Source organism: Drosophila rhopaloa, unplaced genomic scaffold, assembly GCF_018152115.1.
Source record: "Drosophila rhopaloa isolate 14029-0021.01 unplaced genomic scaffold, ASM1815211v1 contig_3, whole genome shotgun sequence".
Classification (NCBI taxonomy): Eukaryota; Metazoa; Arthropoda; class Insecta; order Diptera; family Drosophilidae; genus Drosophila; species Drosophila rhopaloa.
The window spans coordinates 5,918,513-5,940,480 of NW_025335123.1; the positions used below are offsets into that span (position 1 = coordinate 5,918,513).

Genomic DNA, 21,968 nt, shown 5'->3' on the forward strand with positions numbered 1-21,968 from the left:
GCTGTTTTGGTTATTGTTGTTTGCAACGGCCGGCGAGAGTTTTTGATTTATATTTAATTCAATTTTTATTGTGCTTAAAAAATGTATAAAATATTGCATGGCAAACGCCGGTTGCCAGGGGTCAAGGGTTGCCTCTGCCTCGTTGGCCCATTCATAAATTGGCAGTCGCCTGGCTGCGTTTGACAGCAGCCAATGCAAATTGCGGTTAGAGTGGGTGGCTGAAAAGGGGGCGGCACTGGGAGGTGCCTTGTGGGTAGTGGGTGGTGGGTGATGGGACAAGGGCGGTGTTTGCCGGGAGGAGGCTACGTGTCGCCGTTGGCCGCAAGATGTTGACAATGACAATGAACGTGGCACGAAGCCGTTGGCCTAAGTCACACATGGTCAAAACACAACTGCAACTCGCACTAGACTTGGTTAGCGGAAAAGCGGGGCAAAGCGGGGGAAATGTGCCAGAGGAAAAGCATCCTTGTACGTGTGAGACTCTCAACTCAAGAGGTTGTGGGTGTGTGGGTCAAATGACGCGAGCGTGACACGACAATCGTGATAAACGAGATTAGTTATAGAGCAAACCAGGCAAACTGTCTCATAGTCATGCTGCTTTTCCCACTTTCCCCTCCGTATTCCCCCGTTTTACTCCGTTTTCCTTCGCTTTCCACCGCTTTCCACCAACTTGAGCAACAGCTGCGTGTGTCAAGCCGAAAAGTGTGCTATGAAAATTGTGTGAAAGTTGTGCAGACAAAGTGGAGTGGGAATTTCGGCTTAGGGATGGCAAAATTCATTCTGGACTTTAAACAAATTATGGACAATTAGTGAGAAAACTGTTTTAGGATAATAAATAACAAGGTTCATTATCCTGTTTTTACATTAAGAATACCTCTTTTGAAATACCAACATTTATAAAATATATTAGTCTAAGCTAAAATTTAAATAATCTCAGGGAAAGCAAGTTTATCCCTTTACACAAAAATAATTACCAAGAAAACTATTCTAGGATGATTGAAACGGAATTTTCCTTTTTTTTAGGTTTAAACATAAAGAAAATCTATTTTTGAAATTCTAAACATTTATACATTTATAAAATATATTCAACCAAGAATAGTACTCATGATTCATCTCGGACCATTTCAACTCACTACTTTATTTTACATCTACATAGCTCAAATATTGTATTCTTTTCACGCTGCCATCGCATTGAGTCTCGTCATAATTGGAATTTGATTACAATTAGTTTTTATTTCATTGCTCTTTTGTTGGAAAGCACCTTTGCCTTCGCCACGTGCCCATCTTATTCCCACGCCAGATTCAAATAGAAATAGATACAGCTGGGGGCATGATAAAAGCACAAAGCCCAAAAAACTAGCACACACATCTTCATCTACAATTAATTATTGGACTTACATATTTTTATACTCGATTACAGCATGTTTTAAAATTTTCCTTAAATCGGTTTGACTTACAGTTAAAAAAGAATGTTTTAGTCAACACAACATTTTAACAAGTTTATATTTATAAAATACCTTTATTAAACCTGTTAGCAAAAAACTTAATTTTTTTTATTGACAAAGCGGAATATTTATCAAAGCCTTGCAAGCTTCTAACTACAATTATAAACAAACTAAATAAATCCAATTTTAAAAAGAAAAAGATAGTTAGTTCATGATCACACTGCATTAAATGATGTCTTGCTAAAGATGGATTTTTTTTTTGGATTTCATAAGCTTAGATAAGCCCACTTATTTGTTATAAATATAAGGAAATATTTACTAATACATATATAGGTACATGAAACCAGATATTTCCTGCAATAATAGTTATTCCTATTAACTTGATCATGGCTGTTCCTATTTATACATTTAATATTCCTTATTTTTTGTTGTTTGCATAAACTGTCGGCTCTTTCATTCATTACGTAATGTGGCGCGGGTTTTCTGAGACTGACAAAAGGGGGTTGCTTGCGGGTGGTTTTAGTGGGCGTAGAGCGGTGGGCGGTGGGCATGGCCGATGGGACAGGACACCGCAAAATGGTAGCGGCGCCATGGCATTTAAGTCACGTAGCCATGTTGAGTAATGCGACACGTTGCCATTGATGGCCCGTTGACGATGAAGTGCAAGCTGGAAAATAGAAATAGAAATGGCAACATCACAAGTGGGTGGTGCGTCCTTAGCCCAAAGCCAACCCACCATAACACCCACCCCGCCCCCCGCCAAAGGGCAAAAGCCAAGTGGCAGCCACGTGGCCAAAAGCAAGCAGTTCTCCTCTGAGTTGTTTGCTTGGCATTTTGCGCATTGATTAGCCCGCCACCGAAAGCACCCACTAAAAATAGCTGAGGCAACCACAAAGTTTGCATATTTATTATGCACTCAAAGCTCAAACATTGCGGCTCAGCGACCAAAAGAATGGCCAAGGAGCCGCAGAAGAAAAGTGAAAAGCGGCGGAGAAACTTTTCCTGCGGTGGTGCAGCGACGAAAAGTGGTGCAGCCACTGCGGTGCTGTCAGCTGCCAAAAAAAAAAAATTAAAAAGTATTATCCACCCGGTTGTGCATCGATAACTTGCCTCTTTTTATTGCATCTGCTGCGAAACAATGCAGTTGGAAAAGTCACTACAAACACAGGGAAAATCGGGGAATTCCAGGTATTTCCTGCCATAAAATCGATTTTATTTAGCCAACAAGAAAACCAAACCAAAGTTATTAACTTATTCTTATTAACAAAAAGGAACAAGTCATTTATAGTTTTTCAGGCTCTTCAATACTTCATGTCATTGATGTTTCTGAAAATCACCATAAATTCAATAACAAATTACAATTATAATCGTTTATTGAGAGTTATAATTTAATAGACTACTGTGACTTTCATTTATAAAAATCACATATAAAACTTGTTTTACTTTAACCTTCATAATTTATTATTATCAGCCAAATTGGAAAATAAATAAATCTCTATATCTGCATAAAAACCACACATAAATACTACTTTTTGATTATTTTGTGGCTAAACGTACTCGTACACTCTTTTATTAAAATCTAAAAAACCAATAAATAATTTTTGTTGAGTGTAGGACTGGTTGCAGCTGGGCTCTCCTAATCGTCAGCTGGCAGGAGTTGCGTTGAGCTGAGCTGAGCAGAGCTTAAGTGGCAGCCAGGTAAATTGTTCTGGCCATAAGTGGATGGCTCTGGTGGCATCCCCATAAGCCAGTGCACTCCATAATCGCAGCCAGGCATATTGACTACATTTGAAAAGAGATTTTCCAGAAATTTGAATGGGCCATCATGTGGCAAATAGAACACGGGCAGAAAAGTTTCAATTTAATTACACTTCAAACGAGAAAATTACAAGTACATTTAGCCATTTTCCTCAAATCTACATTTACCCATAATTAAGTTAAGGTTAGGCACTAAAATATTGCCTTATCTTTGCATTTATTTATTTAGTGTTTATTTATTGTTTATTATTTGCAAGTTCCAAAAAACATTAGCCTCAGTCATTCACAAGGAGTATAAATAAATAAATTTGAAAGGCGAATAAATTATATGTGAGATGGTGAGAAAAAATACCATTAATGGAAATCAAATTGAAAAACAAAGTGTTTTAAGCTAATGCAAGTAGCATCAAATTTGCAATGTTCAGTTTATGTTTTGGCCTAAGTGCAAATAACTCCTTGGCTCTTTTTAAGGCCTTGCTCGACCGTATAAGTTGCGTAATTGGATACCTCCTATTCCGGAGTTATCAACATGGGCCAGACTGCAGAAAGCGGAGCGACTTTGAAGGGCAGTCAAGTGCATAATGATAGTTCTCCAGAAGTCCCTGCCAGGCGATGTGTTTAATTAAATGCTGTGACGGAGACAATGGAGGGAAATGCAGGATTCTGTGCGCTCCCGGTGTGTGTCCTTTGGCCCCGTCCTTTGTTCACCTTAAAGCGAAGGAAAAACAATAATTGAGCGTGTTGTCTTGGCAGCCGTTGGCCAATTTGTAGACACGTAAAAATCTTATCACAAACAACAGACTTACCGCACCGCCGCCCCCGCAGCCAGTTGACCCCCCTTGGGCTTCCACTTCCCCCCAAGATCCCCGAGAACCCCCGAGAACCCCGAGAACCCCCGGAAACCCCCTTTAACCCTCGAAAGCCCCACCTCTTCGCCATGGCAGCGATAAGCCGTGCACGTTGTCGCCATTCCACTCGCATTTGTCGTCATCAAGCGAAACACAGAAGCCGAAACCAGAGACGGAAATGCAGAGTGAACGAGTGGAAACGAAGGTACCGACTACACTATACCCAGTACTCAATTTGCCACCAAATTACCAAGATACAGATACCACAACAGGTATTTACTAACGCAAACTCACAAATGTGCTCAAAATTATAAAGTTGGGATCAAGTATACGTATCTGAAAAAACATACTTTAAGAAAGGGATTCCAAAAAAGAAGTATAACTCTAAAAGAAAGCAGGAAGGGTGAAATAATTGCACATACACTTAGTGAACAACCTAGAAACCAACTTACTTACAATTTCAATTTAATGGCAGTATCTTCAATGACTAATTTTCTAAAATAATTGCGAGTGTAATATCTGAGTGTAAGTCATAAAGTTAAGAAGAAGACAGAAACCGGGAACAATTTGCATTTGAGATCTTTTATTTATTGTTTTTAATTCTTATTCTTCAACATTCAAAGACAAGTTGTAATAAATCTTATTTTTCATGGTAAAAAATGAAAAAATTATCACTTGTTTAAATATCTTTAAAAGCGATGGTCGAATTAAACTTCGATTGAATACATTTCTTCTGATGTATTGTATATTATAATTTTGTACAATTAAGCTTTTCCTTAAAAGCTTGCTCTTGTTCTTTTTTCGAGAAGAACATTTTATTTCCACGACCCTATAAATTAAATATTAATTTAATGAAGTTTCTGCTGATATTTAAATTGGGCGAACACAATTTTAATACTAGATTTTCTTTACAAAAATACAACTTTCCAGCCATTTTCCATTGCAGGGTATCAAATAAGAGCCCCCAGTGCCAATTCACATCCAGAGGAAGTGGAAGTGCTCGTAGGCGGCTCACGTACGGCATATAAATAACATTTCGATTTGGCTGTGTGACAAACAGAAGCCCCAAATGATGCAAAATTATGCCAACCTCAGGCCGAGACTGAAAGGGAAGGGAATAAAATGAAAATAGTTGGCAAAAGAGTTTAACAATTCGGTTTCGAACTTCAATGCGCGATGTATAAAACTAGCCAGGAAATGGGTAAATTTACCAATGGACCCTCAAAGGGCCACTTAATGGAAAATGTCATCGGGGTCAGGGAATGGACCGAATTTAGAAATAGAATAAACAGAGAGAAGGCAAACCAACTGCGAATGCCAATCGCAAAATTGAGACAGTGGGCAGCCATGGAGGAGTCTTCATTTTTATATATACCTTTCACAGAGTACTCAATTATCAGTCATAGTTTGTCAAATTGACAAATTGCACAAGATTGAGTACTTCCCCGTTCCCCCCATCGAGATGATTTCATTTCATCTGAAAACATTACAAGAATGGAGAGCAATCAGACGGAATAATAATCAAAGACAAACAGTTTACTTTCCAGTTAGGAATACGCAAGCAAATTTAAGATTGACTTGTATTTTATTTATGAAATGCTCTTTTTGCTAGCTAAGGTTTTAATAGTTGCGAAAATCTTCCTATTAATTTGGGACAGTATTTGATTTTTACTTTGTTATTTTGGTGCAACATATAAAGCATATTTCTTCATAGACAATTTAACATATTGAAAGCTCCATAAGTCGCCATATCTTGAGAGGGACTTCAGCCAGGCGAATTCCTTTGAGCTTGAAGGGTCCTTTGTCGGACTCTTAGGGAACCCTTTGCCGACTGCCCCCCCTACCTAAAAAAAAAAAACCTAAGCTTCAATTTCGACTCTATTAGGTCGCAAAGTGTGTGTGCTATGTTGCTGCTGAAATCGGCTTGCATGCCAATGGGGGCCAGGACCCTTCTCATGGCATCCATTTTACCTTGACTGCAATTCTGGAACAGGACGAGCATCTGCACAGTGAGAAAAGTAGCTGCCCTTGACCCAAACAAAACTTTAAAGGAATTTTTACTAATTTTAAAATCCTCCTTCAGCGCTCTTCGTAAAGTTGAACTTAAAATTTAAGTTGAGTTAAGGTCAAAGCATTTAAAAACCTAAATATCGCTTAATTTCTCACTGTGTATCCTTCTGTTAGCTACTTGAAGGAAATGTGTTGCATAGTTTAAGGCTGCAGCACACAAAGAGCAGAAACAGGAGCAAGGAGCAGAAGCAGCGGGACTATCAACTATAGTCGAGGAAATTACTTTCAACATTTCGAATGACGTCTCCGGGAAAGCACCCCCTGCCGCCCCCCTGCCCCCATGCCCCCCATCTTCCGCTCACTCCACCAAAAAGACAGCACAGAACAGTGTGTATTTATACTTAAGGAAAATGTAAAAGAAATAAAATAAGAAGTGAGCAGCCAGCCAGAGCGGGAGGAAAAAGCGAATGAAAAACAGGAAAATTATTTGATTTTTATGCATTTCACTTAAGCAACAAAAAAGGCCACTGGAGACAAGATGGCAGAAATGAAAATGGAGAGGGGAAGGACATGCATGCATTATAGATGAACTTGCCGGCAAGGCAACGGAATAAAGCAAATAAATGCAATCAGGAATAATAATTCCAGGCCGAGACAGCCGGGATAACTTGATTTCCACCACCTCTTCCCAATCCCAATCCCAATCCCATTCCCAATCACAATTCCAATCCCACACCCAATTCCGATCCCGTCCCCGCAAACGCATAAACAACAATTTTGCTGGAACTTGGAGGTTGGATAAAGTCATGCACTTGGCTCGTAAATAAAGCCAAAAGCCTATCTTCAAGGCTCTGCCCACAACAAGCTGAAAGTCGACTGGGAAAACAGAGGGGCAGAGTCAACGCCCAGCCAGTTTTTCACTTGGAAAAACTTAATTATGCATGGTTAACACGAAAACTCAATAAATTTTCAAATAAATTCACATGGGCCGAGCCGAGCCAAGAAAAGAGAAAATCGAAAAAACCGTCCGCCTGGCCTTTGGTCTATGTAAATTTTATTTGCCAAAGGATTTTTCACCAGGTTTTCTGGCTCTGTTGCATTTAGATTTATTTGCAACGTGTGTGCTATGTAAAACCTATTAGGCGGCGGGGCACTCAGCCGACCAGGCCACCCACATCCACATCCACCTCTACCTCCATATCCACATCCACATCCACATCCACATCCACATCCACCTACACATTCCCACTCAACTGTTGCGCAAGCAAGGACTCGTTTCTCGGAGCTCGAAGGAGAGTCCTGGCACCTTCGCAAACTAATCGCCTGTTGAAAATGCCCCGCACTGTGCAAGCCAGAATTTATTGAGTTCTCATATTGAGCAATGCTATAAAAATAATGAAGCCAAGTCCGGGAAAGAAAGGTGGGTGGCCAGGATCCCGAGGTTGCGCTACACTCAGCTGGGTGGGATTTGCAAAGGACCCAGCTTGATATAGCTTCATCTAAGAGAACTGACCTGGGACTCAATGACTTCAGGAGTACCACTTCACTGATGTAACAAAAGTACTGCTAAGAAGAAATAACATATAGATATTTAGTAGATTAGTTAATTAGAAAATAAAACTAATCAAAATTAAATTTAAGAATATCACCAAGTGTGCAAGATTACTGGTAATATATAGTGGCAACCTTGAAAATCTACTGTGATAGTCTGATGAGAATATATATTATATTATTATATCTAATAGTTTAAAAACTAATAATGAACAATAATATTTGAATTTATGGCTATAGTAATTTGTTCCCCACACTTTCCGCATTCAAAAATTGTATTATAAATATTGTAATTCAAATTCCATTAAAGTTATTAAGTTTTTATATTTATTTTAAAACCAAAACTCCCGACTTCCAGCTGTAGGGAATACGCTTTGTCGTCGACAGTTGGCTTAGCCGAAAGCCAAAAGCCCACGCAGCTTAGTATGTCCTGCAAAGGACACCCACCCAGGGGGGAGGGGGGTGGTAGGTGTGGTAGGGGACTGCCATTGCTGCGAATACTTGGGCAAAAGTGGCAGGAGCAGCGGCAAAAAGTGAAATGAAGCCGAAAGGCAAATAGAGCATAAATTACGCAAATCCAACACGACACTTTACAGCGTCGACTGCGGCAGAGGCATCCTCATGCGTGTGTGTTGTGTGTGTGTGTGTGTGTGTGTGTGTTGCTGGCGACAACTGCAACAACTACGCAAGGCAACAATAATAACAGTAACAGCAACAGGAAGAGCAACAAATAAGTTAAGTCAAAGTCAAAAAAGCAAACAAACATTGCACACGACGGAGATGGCAACACTTACACACACACACACACACACACATACTCAGCCATTGCAGCATTCTCACTTCCGCACACAGAAAAGTACACTGAAAGAAATTTGAGTATTAAATTAAGTAAACGCTGTCTATTTGTTGTGGGTTCGAAAGAGTAAAAAAGTTTTTTATATTATTCAACGATCCTTTTTTAATAAACTACCAAGTTAAGCCTGTTTTGCCACAAAAGTCATTTCTTGTTATTCAAATGCATAGTATGTCCTTAACAAATGTTAAAGATTACAACAATCCATTTGGATTTAATAAACGGTTCAGGTTTTCCCTAAAATCGTTTATTATTTGCCAACTTGGGTAACTTAAAGCGAATTAAGCTTAGGAACTTAGCTAAGAAGTAAGAATCGTTACCTATTTGCCATTGAGAACACATTTCAATTAATTTAAATACAAGTCAAAGTCTAATGTGCTGTCGTTTCTCGCAGTGCAGACTGCAACTCGCACTGGGCAAGTGTGGCATGCAATCAGGCGCCAAATGCTCAAGTGTCTCATTGTCAGCGTGTTGCATGTGCAGTGCGGTGGAGGGGCAGGGGGAGGGGTTGGGGACGGGGGAAAATAAAGTAAAATGAACAGCAGCAGCAAAAATGTTAAAGCAAGTAAATAAACATTGTGCGCCATTATCAGGCACTGTCAGCAGCAACAGCAGCAACAGTAGCAACAATCAACAGCACCAGGCAACATAATTTGCAGTTGCAACTGAGAACTTTTCAATGGTTTGAAGCTGAAAAAGCTGACAGGACCTCCTGCCCCCGGAAAAGAGGGGGGAAAGGGGCACGAGGGCAGCAGTGCATGGCAGGCACAGTGGGCAAAAATAGAGCCTGGAATAGGCACTTAACACATCGTCTAATATCATTGTCAGTTCACAAAATATATATCTACATATATGTACAAAGAGGTGCATAAAAGTGTGCTGTTAAGGTCTGTTAAGGTATTTAATTTATTTAATATTGAATAATATAATAAATCCATTATTAAAGACTGACCTTTATGTTTTTGGAATCTTGAATTTTCCACTGTTCGTGGGGCGTGTAGCTGCCGGGAAAGTCCATTGCCTGGCATAAAGCCCGGATATGCCTGATACTGTACTGCCTGTGTATGTGTGTGATTGTGTGTGTGCATGGTCACTAAGGTGGTCCAAAGAAACCCTACTTTTACCGTTTATAACGGTATATTTTGGTGTGCTCATTCGAACTCATTCAAAAACCAAAAACGATTTGTTTTTTGTTGATGGTTTTAATGCTTGCATAAAAATGACTTATACGACATGTATGCCAATTAACATTTTAAGCCTTGTCAACTCATTGATCTTGGTTAAATAAAAGTCAAATTGTGAAGTACTTTTTTTTTTTTTTTTAATTATACAAAGTCTGGGGCAATTCGACACAAATAAATTACTTAATCAAAGGCAACAGTACGTATGAGGAATATGTGTTTGTTTCTGGTATGCCTTCAATGTCTAAACGTGAGTACTATAAGCGGGTAAAAGTAGGATCTTAAAATCTTCATACAAATATGGGCCACCTTAATGCTCACACGTATCGGAGTGTGTTCGTGTGTGTGTGGGTGTGCCTGTGTGCTTGTATGCAGCTGCATGGTTGAACAGTCAATGGCGGTGGAGCCCAAAAGGCCGGAAGTGCAGTCGAGCAACAACGATTGTATGTGTGTCGTGTCCCGTGTGTAATTGTGTGAGTGGATCCATAGGTGAGTGTGAGTGTGTGTGTGTGTGTGAGTTTGAGTGCGAGTGTGTGTTTTGGCCGGCTAAACAAAAGTGGCACAACGAGCTGAACTTGTGGGCGGTGGGCGGTGGGCAGTGGAAGTGGGAGTGGGAGTGGCGAAAAAGGAAAAGAAAGGCCAACACAAGTTGACATAGAAATTGTACAAACTGAAAATGATTTGTGTGCCCCCTCGCTCGCATACACAAAAGCAGGCATATATTTGAACAACGGTGGGTCGATTTATTTGGAAAACCCAAAATAGTAAAAGACATAATAAAGAAAACCAAGAAACAAAATCTCTTCAATAATTATGTCCTTTAAACTTGATGCATTTAATCAATCCATTCCAATAGTAAAATGTCATAAATTGGATTAGCTTTACAATTTAGAATATATAACCTAATTGAAAAATAATTTAAACTTAAAACAATCAATTGATGTCATTAACACTAGGTTGGTATTGTGGATTAAACACATCTATGAATTTTTAACATTCGCAATCCATTTTCTTCGTTCATATGATAAAAAAGTATTTATTTCTATCCATTTATTTTAAACAATTAAGTCATTTATTAAAGAGCTATTTATAAGTACATATTTTATTTATTTTAACAAATTTATTCATTAATAATAGGTGCATTGGCATTGTAATTGAAATACATATGTTTTATATTTCTTCTATATTATCTAAACATTTGAAAATTCGACATTTAACTCAGTCTTTTAATTATTATAGCAAAGTCTAGCTTATATTATCTATTATGAATTATTATGAAAATAATTCATTTATCATATTCGGTTTGTGGCTCACTAATTTTCCCTGGAAGTTAAGTGCGTCCGATTTTAAAGGTAAACCGCCACTCCCTTAACCCCAGTCACTGTGGATGTGGATGTGGATGTGGCTGTGGATGTCCCAGGTCCATTTTCAGAGAGGTCCTGGACCTGATCCTGCCAACCAATGAGCCACAAGCGAGACAGACAGCCTGCCGCAGGGGGCGTGGCAGGAGGGCGGCGGCGGAGGTGGAGGTCCTGGCAGACAGTTGAAATTGCAAATTATGCTTTCGAGAGTGGGACGAAACGGCGGCGATGGGGAGTCTACTGTCTGCGCTCTAATTATGCAAACTACCTGCTGTTACTCAATTAATCTTGATTACGTTTGTGTTATCCAAATACAATTATTTTGGTATTAATTACAGTGGCCAGGAGGCGAAATGGGCTGGCCAGACGGAGGACCACTTTTACGAGCGGAAATTGTCTGGGTCGCCGAGTGAAACAATGCGGACCCAGCACCACCCACCGAAGTCCACCCACTGAAATCCACCCACCACCCGACAGATTGGCTTGGTCAAGGCACAGAACGCATTAGAGGCAAGTGTTTTTCCCATTTTGATTTTTTTTTTTTTGCCAGCCTTCCCATTCGTATGCCACTCGCATTTGGCGCGACTTTTCCCAGCAGCGTATGTAGGTGAGTGGGTGGTGGCCGATTTCCTAATTAGCCTAGGAAACAAAGTATCGAAATGCGTGTGTTCGAGTGGCCACGCAGAAAATTGGGAGTGAGTCGATTGGTAGAGCGTTGACCTTAATTGGCATCCTGCGAAAATGAGAGTTAAGTGCCTTGAATTGGACTTGGGGGATAAGCCAATGCATAATCCTAATGGTGACCCACTGAATATAAGGACCACGAGTAGCTGCCTAAATACCAGTCTTAAGTTAATAAATAAGCAAAACCAAATTCAAGGGTTAAATGAGTTTAGGCTACATTACAGTTTTATCCAAAACATCAATACAGTATTTAAGAAAATACTTGGGCATTTGACGGCAATTATCAGAGCACTGATTTTGTAAGAGATCAAATTGTATTTAGCTAAATTATTCTGTGCTGAGCTCATAATTAAAACTATTAGCTAGAGATTTTGTACAGTGTGGCAGTGCGATTAGATGTTTTGGTAAGGAAGGTCACATTGGGTCATTGACACTTGGCAAAAAAATAATATTATGAAAGCCGTAGTAAGATGTAAAAATTAATTTCTTATATATCTTTTACAAGAGTTCTGAATGCAATACCGCATATTAACTAGAATTTAATTCAAAATTAGTATTTATTCAAAGATTCCACAAGGAAAACTTGATTTTAATGGTTAATTTGCTCTTGTTTTCTGTGCCAGAAAAGAAAGCATTATATCAATATGTCTGAAATTCCTCATGCTCCCCATGATTCCCTTACCTGAAAGCAAAGTACCCACTACATAGATTCAAGTTAAAGCTCGAAATTTGATTTTATTCGATCGGTCCTCAGTCCTCGAAAACGACGGCCACATAGTCCAGGTACTTGCGATGGGAGACGCGTCCCTTGGTCACCTTGCGCACATCCTTCAAGGACAAATTGGGGGTCTGCCTGGAGGCGATCAGGGTGGAGACGACACTGGGTGGACGGCACTTCAGATGGGGTGGCATCACGGACATCGGCGGCATGGTGGCCCTCTTCTCCAGCTCCGCGTACTTCATCACCTTGAGGGACAGGCTGTTGATCTGCTTGTTGATCTCGGCCAGGATGAATGGGGCCACGAACAGCCGCTTCTCCGGGGGAATCAGATCCGAGTTGGTGTTGATGAAGTCCATGACCTCTTTGTTCGACATCTTATCGACCTCGAAAGGAGGCATCTCCCTTTCGGGAGGGTCCTTCCTCACTTCATCCTCCTTCGGGACCTCGGCAGTCGGCTCTGCAGGTTGCTTTGGCGACCGCTCGAAAATCTTCCAAATCTTGGAGATTATCGACATTATCTTCCTCTCCGGCTTCTTTGCAGACTTCTCCTCCGACTTCTCGGCTGGTTTTGAATCCTTCATCATTGCGCACTGCATCGGATCAGTGCTGTTTGTGGTTTTCTTGGAACTCATAATGGCAAATTAAAATAAATTTCGTTTATAAAATTCCGTAAGAAAATTGTAGAAAATGTTCAGTTGTTGTTAGGTCAAGACTCGAAGAGAAAATCAGATTTGGCCTGCGATGAACAAACTGACATTAGCTTGACAAATGAACTGTAAAGTCAGGGCCTACTGCGTTATAAAAAATATAGTTCATCAAAGGGTGGCAATAATATGTTATTAACCGAATGCCTCTAAAAAGGTTAAATTTCAATCATTTGCTTAACAAAATTATAAGAAATGCTGCTGTCTTACAAAACTTTAAATAATTTATAATTTATTTTTTTCCTTAAAGTCTTCTTAAGTGTATGCCTTGGCTTAAGTTGCATTCCTTAAATATCTTATCAACTTGACAAACGAATGCAAATAACTTGGTAACCTCTATAAGCTGCAGTTGAATCAGGGCGCATTGGCTTACACTCTGCTGTCGGGTTCGATTTTCCCTTTCCGCATTCCAGGATAACTGTCTGCTCGAGTCCTGCAAAAGTCCTCCAGGGTGGACCTTTGTTCTGCCCGAAAGCGCAACTAATAATGGTTTTTATTTGAATAAATACATATGTGAAACAACAACAACAAAAAGAGTGGCCACCCTAATTTCTTCTACTGAAATGTTAACTTTTCGGCAGGGTCGTTTTTCAATGAAATACCGAATCTGTCAATAATAAAATATCTAAAAATTAAATAATCAATGGGTGTCTGATATTCATAAACCAAACAAAAACACCTTTAAAATGTCTAATATAAAATCTTGTTAACAAAAATTATTATATTTTTGTATAAGCCAATTCAATATTTTGTTCAATTTAAAAGAACTAATACTTCATAACGACACCACTTAAATCATAATTGTTTAGTGGGTTCAAACTCACAGATCTCCCAACACTAAAAAGACTTTTAAATAGCAAAAAAAGTTTAAACAGCAAGTTATTAAAATCTAAAACAAAATTCATTGTAATAACTATAAAATCGCCAGAATTTTGTTAAAGCATTTTAAAGAATATAGCTAAAATAAGGACTTGTAAGTATTTGTTGGGAATTACGATTTAAGGTCCACCCTGCGGTCCACCATTGTCCTTTTGGCCGCTTTTGTGTGGCCCGTCTGCCACGAGCTGCTCAATAATAAATACATGAATAGATAAACTAGGACGTGGATCGGGCAAGGACGAGGAGTCGCAAAAGGACAGCATCTGGCAGCCTTGGCACGTCCGCCTTATACCCATAATATATTAAATATACGATAAGCATGATACAAAAAAAAAAACATTAAGGCAGAGATGAAAAAAAACGTAGAGATTGTTTTGTTGGCCGAGCGGACAGGGCCTGGGCATCAGCCTAGGTCACCGTATTGTCGCTCTCGGGGATGACCAGGTCCTCCTCCCTGATCCTCTCCGGCAGTCGCTCCACCATTGGCCGTTGTCCGGAGAGCTGGAACTGGTAGTTGAAGTACTCGAACACGTACAGCTCCTCGTTGCTCACATAGTGGAAGGACACCGGGTACTCCGACAGGCAGTCCATGCACTGCAAAACATTAAAGAAAAGAGTTCGATAGAAAAAGCAATGGAAAATGAGCCAAATAAAACAACATAAGCCTGGAATTAATAATGTTAATGTTCTCTATTCGTGATACATAAGTACATGTTGTAGAAAAAGAACATTCTGCATTTGATGCCTCTAAAAACATTATCTACGAATAATATCACATAATGATAACAATACCTAAAAAACACATTTGGTGTTACATGGGTCCAAAACATGCACTTTTTCAACATTTTTGTCGTTTTTCAATATTTAAAACGTTGTGTTGAGACGAGACAAATTTCAAGAGTATATTTCAAACATGAAAAAAGAACAATTTTTAATTAATGGGAAACGTTTGAAAAAAATGTTAAAAAAATATATTTATTTGAGAAGTAAAAATGCAAATTTTTTGTGAGAGTATTTCTAACTCAGTCATGTTTACAAAAAATAAAAAAACCGAAAACTAACCGGAAAGCAATTAATGTGTTGTTATCTGCAACACTTATATTATTAATTGATTAAGACTCACCGATCGCGGCTGGTAGAAGGCGTATTTGTACAGCCAGAAGTCCATGCCGGTGTAGCCGGAGAGCAGGGATTCGAAGGGACCCACCGGGTAGAAGCGATTGCGGAACTGCCCGTCCCGGGAATCCCCTGCCTTCACGCCGAGATTGAACAGGCACTTGCCCATCTCCAAGTCCTCGGCGCTGTTGTCCTCCTGGCGGCATTTGGTGGAGTCGTTGTGGCCCTCGGCGAAGATCCTTAAGGCTTCGCGGCTGAGCACGTAGCCACTGCCTCCGGACATGTACGACTGGCAAGTGTTATGTTTAGATTATATTTATATTTAAAATCAACAAGGAGAAAGATTTATTTAAAGTCTAAAGCTTATTTAAATCGTATTCGAACAGTAGAAGTATGAGTGCAAAGTATATTTAAAAAGCAATATGCAACAAAATATCGCTACTTTTGTTTCTGCATGCCATCTTTGGGAGATCGATCTTTCGCCGTTAGAGAAAAATGCAATGATTTTAAATAATAACTTTGAGACATATTGTCATATTTGTTATGAATATAATTAACCCCTCCGATTCGAGCACAAATTATTTTTTTTAATATCAGTTAAGCCTTGCCTACTTTAATTTTAAACAAGAAAGGAAAGCTAACTTCGGGCGGAGCCGAAGTTGATATACCCTTGCAGAATACTCTGTAAATTATATTCTCCAAAATTATTCATATGATGCATTCTTAATACTCATAAAAAATCCGAACTTCCTAACTTTAACAACAACAAAGTTATGGCATTTCCAATCGTTCAGTTATATGGCAGCTATAGGATATAGTCGGCCGATCCTTATGAAATTTGGTAGGTCGGATTGATTGGCCAAAAATAAAATCCATAGAAAATCCCAACTTCCTAACTTTACAAACACCAAAGTTATGGCATTTCCGATCAATCAGTTATATGGCAGCTATAGGATATAGTCGGCCGATCCTTATGAAATTTGGTAGGTCGGATTGATTGGCCAAAAATAAAATCCATAGAAAATCCCAACTTTCTAACTTTACAAACACCAAAGTTATGGCATTTCCGATCAATCAGTTATATGGCAGCTATAGGATAAAGTCGGCCGATCCTTATGAAATTTGGTAGGTCGGATTGATTGGCCAAATATAAAACCCATAGAAAATCCCAACTTCCTAACTTTACAAACACGAAAGTTATGGCATTTCCGATCAATCAGTTATATGGCAGCTATAGGATATAGTCGGCCGATCCCGGCCGTTCCGACTTATATACTGCGTGCAAAGGAAAGAAGGGTGTGTGCAAAGTTTCAATCCGATAGCTTTAAAACTGAGAGACTAGTTCGCGTAGAAACAGACAGACGGACAGACAGACGGACAGACGGACAGACGGACAGACGGACAGACGGACAGACGGACAGACGGACATGGCTATATCGACTCAGGAGGTGATCCTGATCAAGAATATATATACTTTATAGGGTCGGAGATGTCTCCTTCACTGCGTTGCACACTTTTGACCAAAATTATAATACCCTCTGCAAGGGTATAAAAATAAGCTTACAAAAATACCAATGAATTCGTTACACGCTACAGATCCTTATCAAAAATAAATATACTGTTTACTTTTCAACGAACACAATACTCTACGAGTAAGGGTTATTATGAAAATTAATATACAAAGTAGCTCACCGCATTCTTCAGTTGCGAGCCAATCAGCTTGTAATTGAATCCAAAGTAAATTGGGGTGCTCGGTGAGTAGGGGTAGAGCATGTAGCGCAGGTTTTCCAGGAAGACATATCTATTGATGTGACAACGTGGTAAGGACTGATTAAAAATCTATCTTTTATAACATCAATTTAAACATATTTTTGAATCACTGTTAAACAATTGATTTGCTGGAAATGGAAGGGGGCCCATCATTTTTGATTGTTTTTTAATTAATTACAATTGGTGGAGCTATGATGACTTATTATTCGTGATCACCAAACAGTTCACTTACGTGTCGTCGTCCGCCTTTATGAACCAGTCGGCCTCGTCGGCGAAATGCTCGTGGATGTAGGTGAAGGCCTCCTTGGTCTTGCCCCAGAGCACCTCGTACTCGTCCGGCTTGGTCAGCACCACGGTGGGCAGCTCGTCGTCCGGCTCGGAGGTCATGAAGTAGATCTTGTTGCAGCGCCTTCCCCAGGTGCGCAGAACGTGGACGGCTCGGGCTTTGTGGTACTTCGGGGTGGTGAGGACCCAGCACAGGATCCTCACCTCCCGATGGAGCTTCTCGGCGAGGGTCTCATTGCCCAGCGCCGTCTGATCAATGGAATCGATGCCCCTGGCCAATGGCACAGCACTGGCGGTGATCATCAGCACATCCCAGTAGGCGAAGAGGGTGATCAGCAGGCTGCCCACCAGGAGGAACAGCAGGACCGCGCGCTTGGTGGACGATCGGCGGGCGGAGGGACGCTCCCTTTCGAAGCCCAGTGTGATATATTGCCCGTCCATTTCATCACTGACTCACGGAGCCGGAGGCACTGACAACCAACAGAAGCCTTATCGCGGGGGAGCTACGCCCAAGATAAGGCCAAGAACTGATACTCGGGAACATCGCCGCACCAGTTTACTCCATTAGACTAATGGCAGAAAGAGCGATCAGATGCCCCCGAAAATGAGCCCGAACACCAGACTTATCAATTGGATTTCTCTTCCCTCTCAATACATTAAATAAATTAGTTTTAACTTGATCGAAACTCAAATGGTGACGATCATTTCTTATTAACTCTCTTTTTCCGCATCACTGTGCAGGGCAATCCACGTAGTGACGAATCACGCCGCGAGTGTGGGGGACAAGACTACAGAGAATTAAATACCTACTATTACTCTTCAACCAAATTCGAAAGATACAGCTGTGATTTTTATACCCCTTTATGTCTGTGCACACAACTTTTCTTGCAGACATCCGATTTCAATGTGGCATACTTTTAAATAATCATCGTTCAATTCTCTAAAAAACTGTGTTTTCAGTTTAGTTTTTATTTTTGGGTCGATTTTTCATCATTTTCAATGATTCCAAATTTGCGAAAAATGGCTTTGCAGAAAAGTGCACAAAAAAACTGGACTTCTAAGCTCATAACTTTTCGTACAGACATCCGATTTCAAAGTGGCATACTTCCAAATAATCGTGGTTTAATTCTCTAAAAAACTGTGTTTTCAGTTCAGTTTTTATTTTTGGGTCGATTTTTCGTCATTTTTAATGAAAAATGGCTTTGCAGAAAAGTACCCTAATCTAAGCCCATAACTTTTCTCAAAAAAATCGTGTTTTATTCAAATTAAAAAAAAAATTTCCTTAATATAACTTAAATTGAGCTGTTCAACTTATGTATGTATATTAACCGAATAAAAAAACATATTTATAGGGACGGGAACACAGTCTTAAATATAGGATTTCTCAACTCCTCATTAACAAAGACAAAACCCAAATATCATTAGACCTTCTTTAATTCAACGATAATTTTTGGAGGTTTTTCTAATAAGATAAAAAATTAACTTTAAAATACTTACGCTTATGATATTTTACGTTGTTTTTATGAGTTATAAAATTACCTGACAATACTAAGACTTGAAAATCTTTAAAGAAAGAAAGTAGTAAGTCCCTGGAACTAATTGTTTACCACGCCAGCATTGAAAGTGCCAGGAAATTTATTTAAATTTTGCTCAGCATAGTTCATTAATCAAAACACTTTGGACAAACACACAGAGCAACAAGCTCCTTGAAAACGAGTAGGGAAAAATAAATAGAAAAAGGGTATATATATATAGAAATAATAAAAGGGAGGGAAGGCAAACGTAAAACCCGAAAACAGTTGAAGTTGAGAGAATCTTTCAATTAATCATGAGCGACATGTGGTCGTTGCTGGACGCTTTAGGAGGCGGGGGCGTTTGAACTGGGGGCGTTTGAACTGGGGGCGTGGCGCGGTACTGAAGACCGCCAACAGCGCGAGAAATATTATATAGCGCATACGCCCCGTGGGAGCCCGATTCCGATCCCGATCCCGGCACTCGGATGCTCGCGTGCAAACAAATGGCTGCCATAATAGCGTCGAGGCGGCATCCTGGTCGCATCCTGGACGCATCCCCCTCCGCCAATTCCCCCGCTGGCAAACAAATCCCCATTAATAAAATAAAATGCAGCCAGAGGTGGAGAAGCGGCTAAGAATGAAAACTATTTGGCATTGTGGGCGTGACCCGCTGCGATTTCCCAGTGCCCAAACAAATACAAATTTTTCCAATAAAAACGGTGGCGGCTCGCGATTTTTTGTATGCTTTTTGTTATATTTTTTTTTATTTAGCTTTTCGCCTGTCAAAATTAGTTTTGGCCAGGGCAAACAGTTCAACGAAATGCAAATAGGAGTGGGGGTGGCAGACCTCACAGGCTGATAAATGCCTTTGACCTTTCGATGACGTGACCCACATGGGGCCACTGACCATGGGCGGCGGTCAAGTGGGCACTTCAGTTTCCTTAAGGGGCATGTGTTTCTTAGTGTTAGTTTCAAAATATTAAAGCCACTCAAGATTTTAGTTATTAAAAGCAGTTACTCAACGAAATGTAAAACGACAAAAATTAAGGCAGGAACACAAAGGCACAAAGTTATTCTAAATATTATATTATTGTTATTTCAGAAACAGAAACATACATTTTAAGCTATAGCATTTTTTAATGTTTTTTTTTAATTTTTTAACAAAAACTTACAAATAAGTCTTGCTTTCTAGTTTTGAATAAAAATTGAACATTAACAATTTGAAAACTAGAAATAGGTCTTATCCAGTATATAGGTATGTTTATTTTTTATATCCATAAACTTGTTTTATGCTGACATTTTGGTATACGTTTAAGCATAGTTAAAATTTTACCTTTTTGGCAAAATGAAGAAGAAGTTTATTTTCTTAAATAATAGATCAAGAGAACGGTATTGAAGCGTAGATTAGCTACATACGTTCTTAAAAAAATACACAAAACCTTTCAAAATCAGAATGAGTCCATTTTTATAGATTTTCATATATAAATATTTAATAAATATTTCTGACTTTGATATACAGTTATTATTATTATTCTTACATACAATTTAAATGGTAAAAATAATCCTTTTTACGGTTACCGATTTAAAGAGAGCCAGATTTTATAATTTAACACTAACCTGCTTGCTAGCTTTTCTAAGCTGCTCTTCAATTAGTGAAACAATGGACCCTCGATCCCATCGCCCCGATCTATCTCTTCCATTTCCATTCCCCTCCTTTCAATTTTCCATATAGCCGGCACTGGCTGACAATCAACAGTTCCTTTCCATCTGGTTTTCGCTGCCCCAATACAATGAAAATTCAGCGAACCAGCAACGGGAGCCGCGATGGTCGGTCGGTCAACTGCAAACTGTGGAAATCATAAAAATAAACCAAAGTCAAATGTATAACAGCAGATTTTTTGTAATAATGTTAGCTTTTGGACTTTACAAGCGCGCCAAGGCAAACGCCATTTGTCTCGCAGTCCGACTCCCCCGTCCCCCTCCTCCTCACCATCACCCCTCTCACTCCATCGCCCTCTGCCGTCTCTTTCTCTTTTTGTTGGCCCACTGTGTATGTAAATATGAGTGTGTGCCGGAGTTGCATTGTTTGCACTAGAGGTGGCCGCGTGAGGAAACCTATCTTAAAAAGAAAACAAATAAATTTATTGCAGTCGATGGGGGGCACTAACAATAAAACAACTATTAAAAAATAAATTTACTACAAAAGAAATGTATAAGACAATAATTTTTAATGCTGTAGCTGTACTGGTTTAGAAGTTTACAAAGAAAATATTTACCTTTAATTTGGAGTGGTTTTAGAGCGATTGTAATAAAGAATTATTCCCAAGGGTTATTCCTAGCCCTATATAAATGAATAGATCCAAAAATTGATAGAACATTTATCGACAAAATCCGAAACCTGATCATAACCTTACTTGCTCACCATTTCCTATCTCCCTCTCTGTCTCACCGCACCATCTCCATCGCACACACACACACACACATAGTGAGACATCAAACGTGCAAACATTTGCCATATTTTTGTAATCAAAGTAAACAATCCACTTAACCCAACACGGACATGCAAAGCGACTGCCAGCTGGCTATCTTCTTGTCCCTCTCTGACCCTCTACCCATCTCGCTCCCGCCAAACGAAACGTCTTTCGCAATTTCGCTTCGATTTTTTTGGGTGGGAATGGAGGCCAACGACACTACTGCTGCAATCCACACCCACATCCACCCACTTAACCCACTCAACCCATAAACGAACGACACTAAAATTATTTTCTTATTTAAAAAAACATTGTATGTATAACAAATAAAAAGAAGGATTATTACTGATTGCTAAATTGTATTATGTTTTTATTATTTTGTTTTACGTGTTTTTTTTTATTTAGAATAAAGCACAAAATTGAAATATCCTTGACCTACTAATTCTTGTAGTTTATTTTCTGGCACTTTCTAAGCACATTAACAAGAATGACAGATTAATATTATCAATATTTGAATACTACAGAAGTCAGCTATATTATCTTTTATATACATTGGTTGATACATTTAATTTTCCTTTATTTTTTATGTACTTTCTGTATTATAATTTCCTTTAATTTTACATTTATCAGCTTTGTGGTTTTCCCTTTCATATGAATGCATGATGTTTGCAATAATCAAATTTAAATTTGAAACGTATACTTAATGTTTATATTTGAAACGTATACTTAATATCGCTTTGATTCAAACGTATACTTAATGCCTACTTAATTAAATAAGTATACGTTTCAATTAAATCGACATTAAGTATACGTTGTC

General features: G+C 39.2%; 2 protein-coding genes across 2 annotated transcripts; both read right to left on the minus strand.

Moving 5' to 3' along the window:
• Positions 1-12,400: 12,400 nt before the first annotated feature.
• On the minus strand, positions 12,401-13,162 carry LOC108042956. Its single transcript, XM_017121468.1, has one exon. The coding sequence runs from the start codon at positions 13,042-13,044 to the stop codon at positions 12,442-12,444; it is 603 nt and encodes a 200-aa protein (XP_016976957.1). The 5' UTR covers positions 13,045-13,162; the 3' UTR covers positions 12,401-12,441.
• A 948-nt stretch (positions 13,163-14,110) lies between these two features.
• Positions 14,111-17,611, minus strand: LOC108042942 (glycoprotein-N-acetylgalactosamine 3-beta-galactosyltransferase 1). The gene is made up of 4 exons (XM_017121449.2): positions 17,114-17,611; positions 16,804-16,912; positions 15,119-15,400; positions 14,111-14,589 (listed from the first exon to the last, which is right to left on the minus strand). Exons 1-4 carry the CDS (start codon positions 17,605-17,607, stop codon positions 14,404-14,406), a joined length of 1,071 nt encoding a protein of 356 aa, XP_016976938.1. The 5' UTR covers positions 17,608-17,611; the 3' UTR covers positions 14,111-14,403.
• Between the last annotated feature and the right edge of the window lie 4,357 nt (positions 17,612-21,968).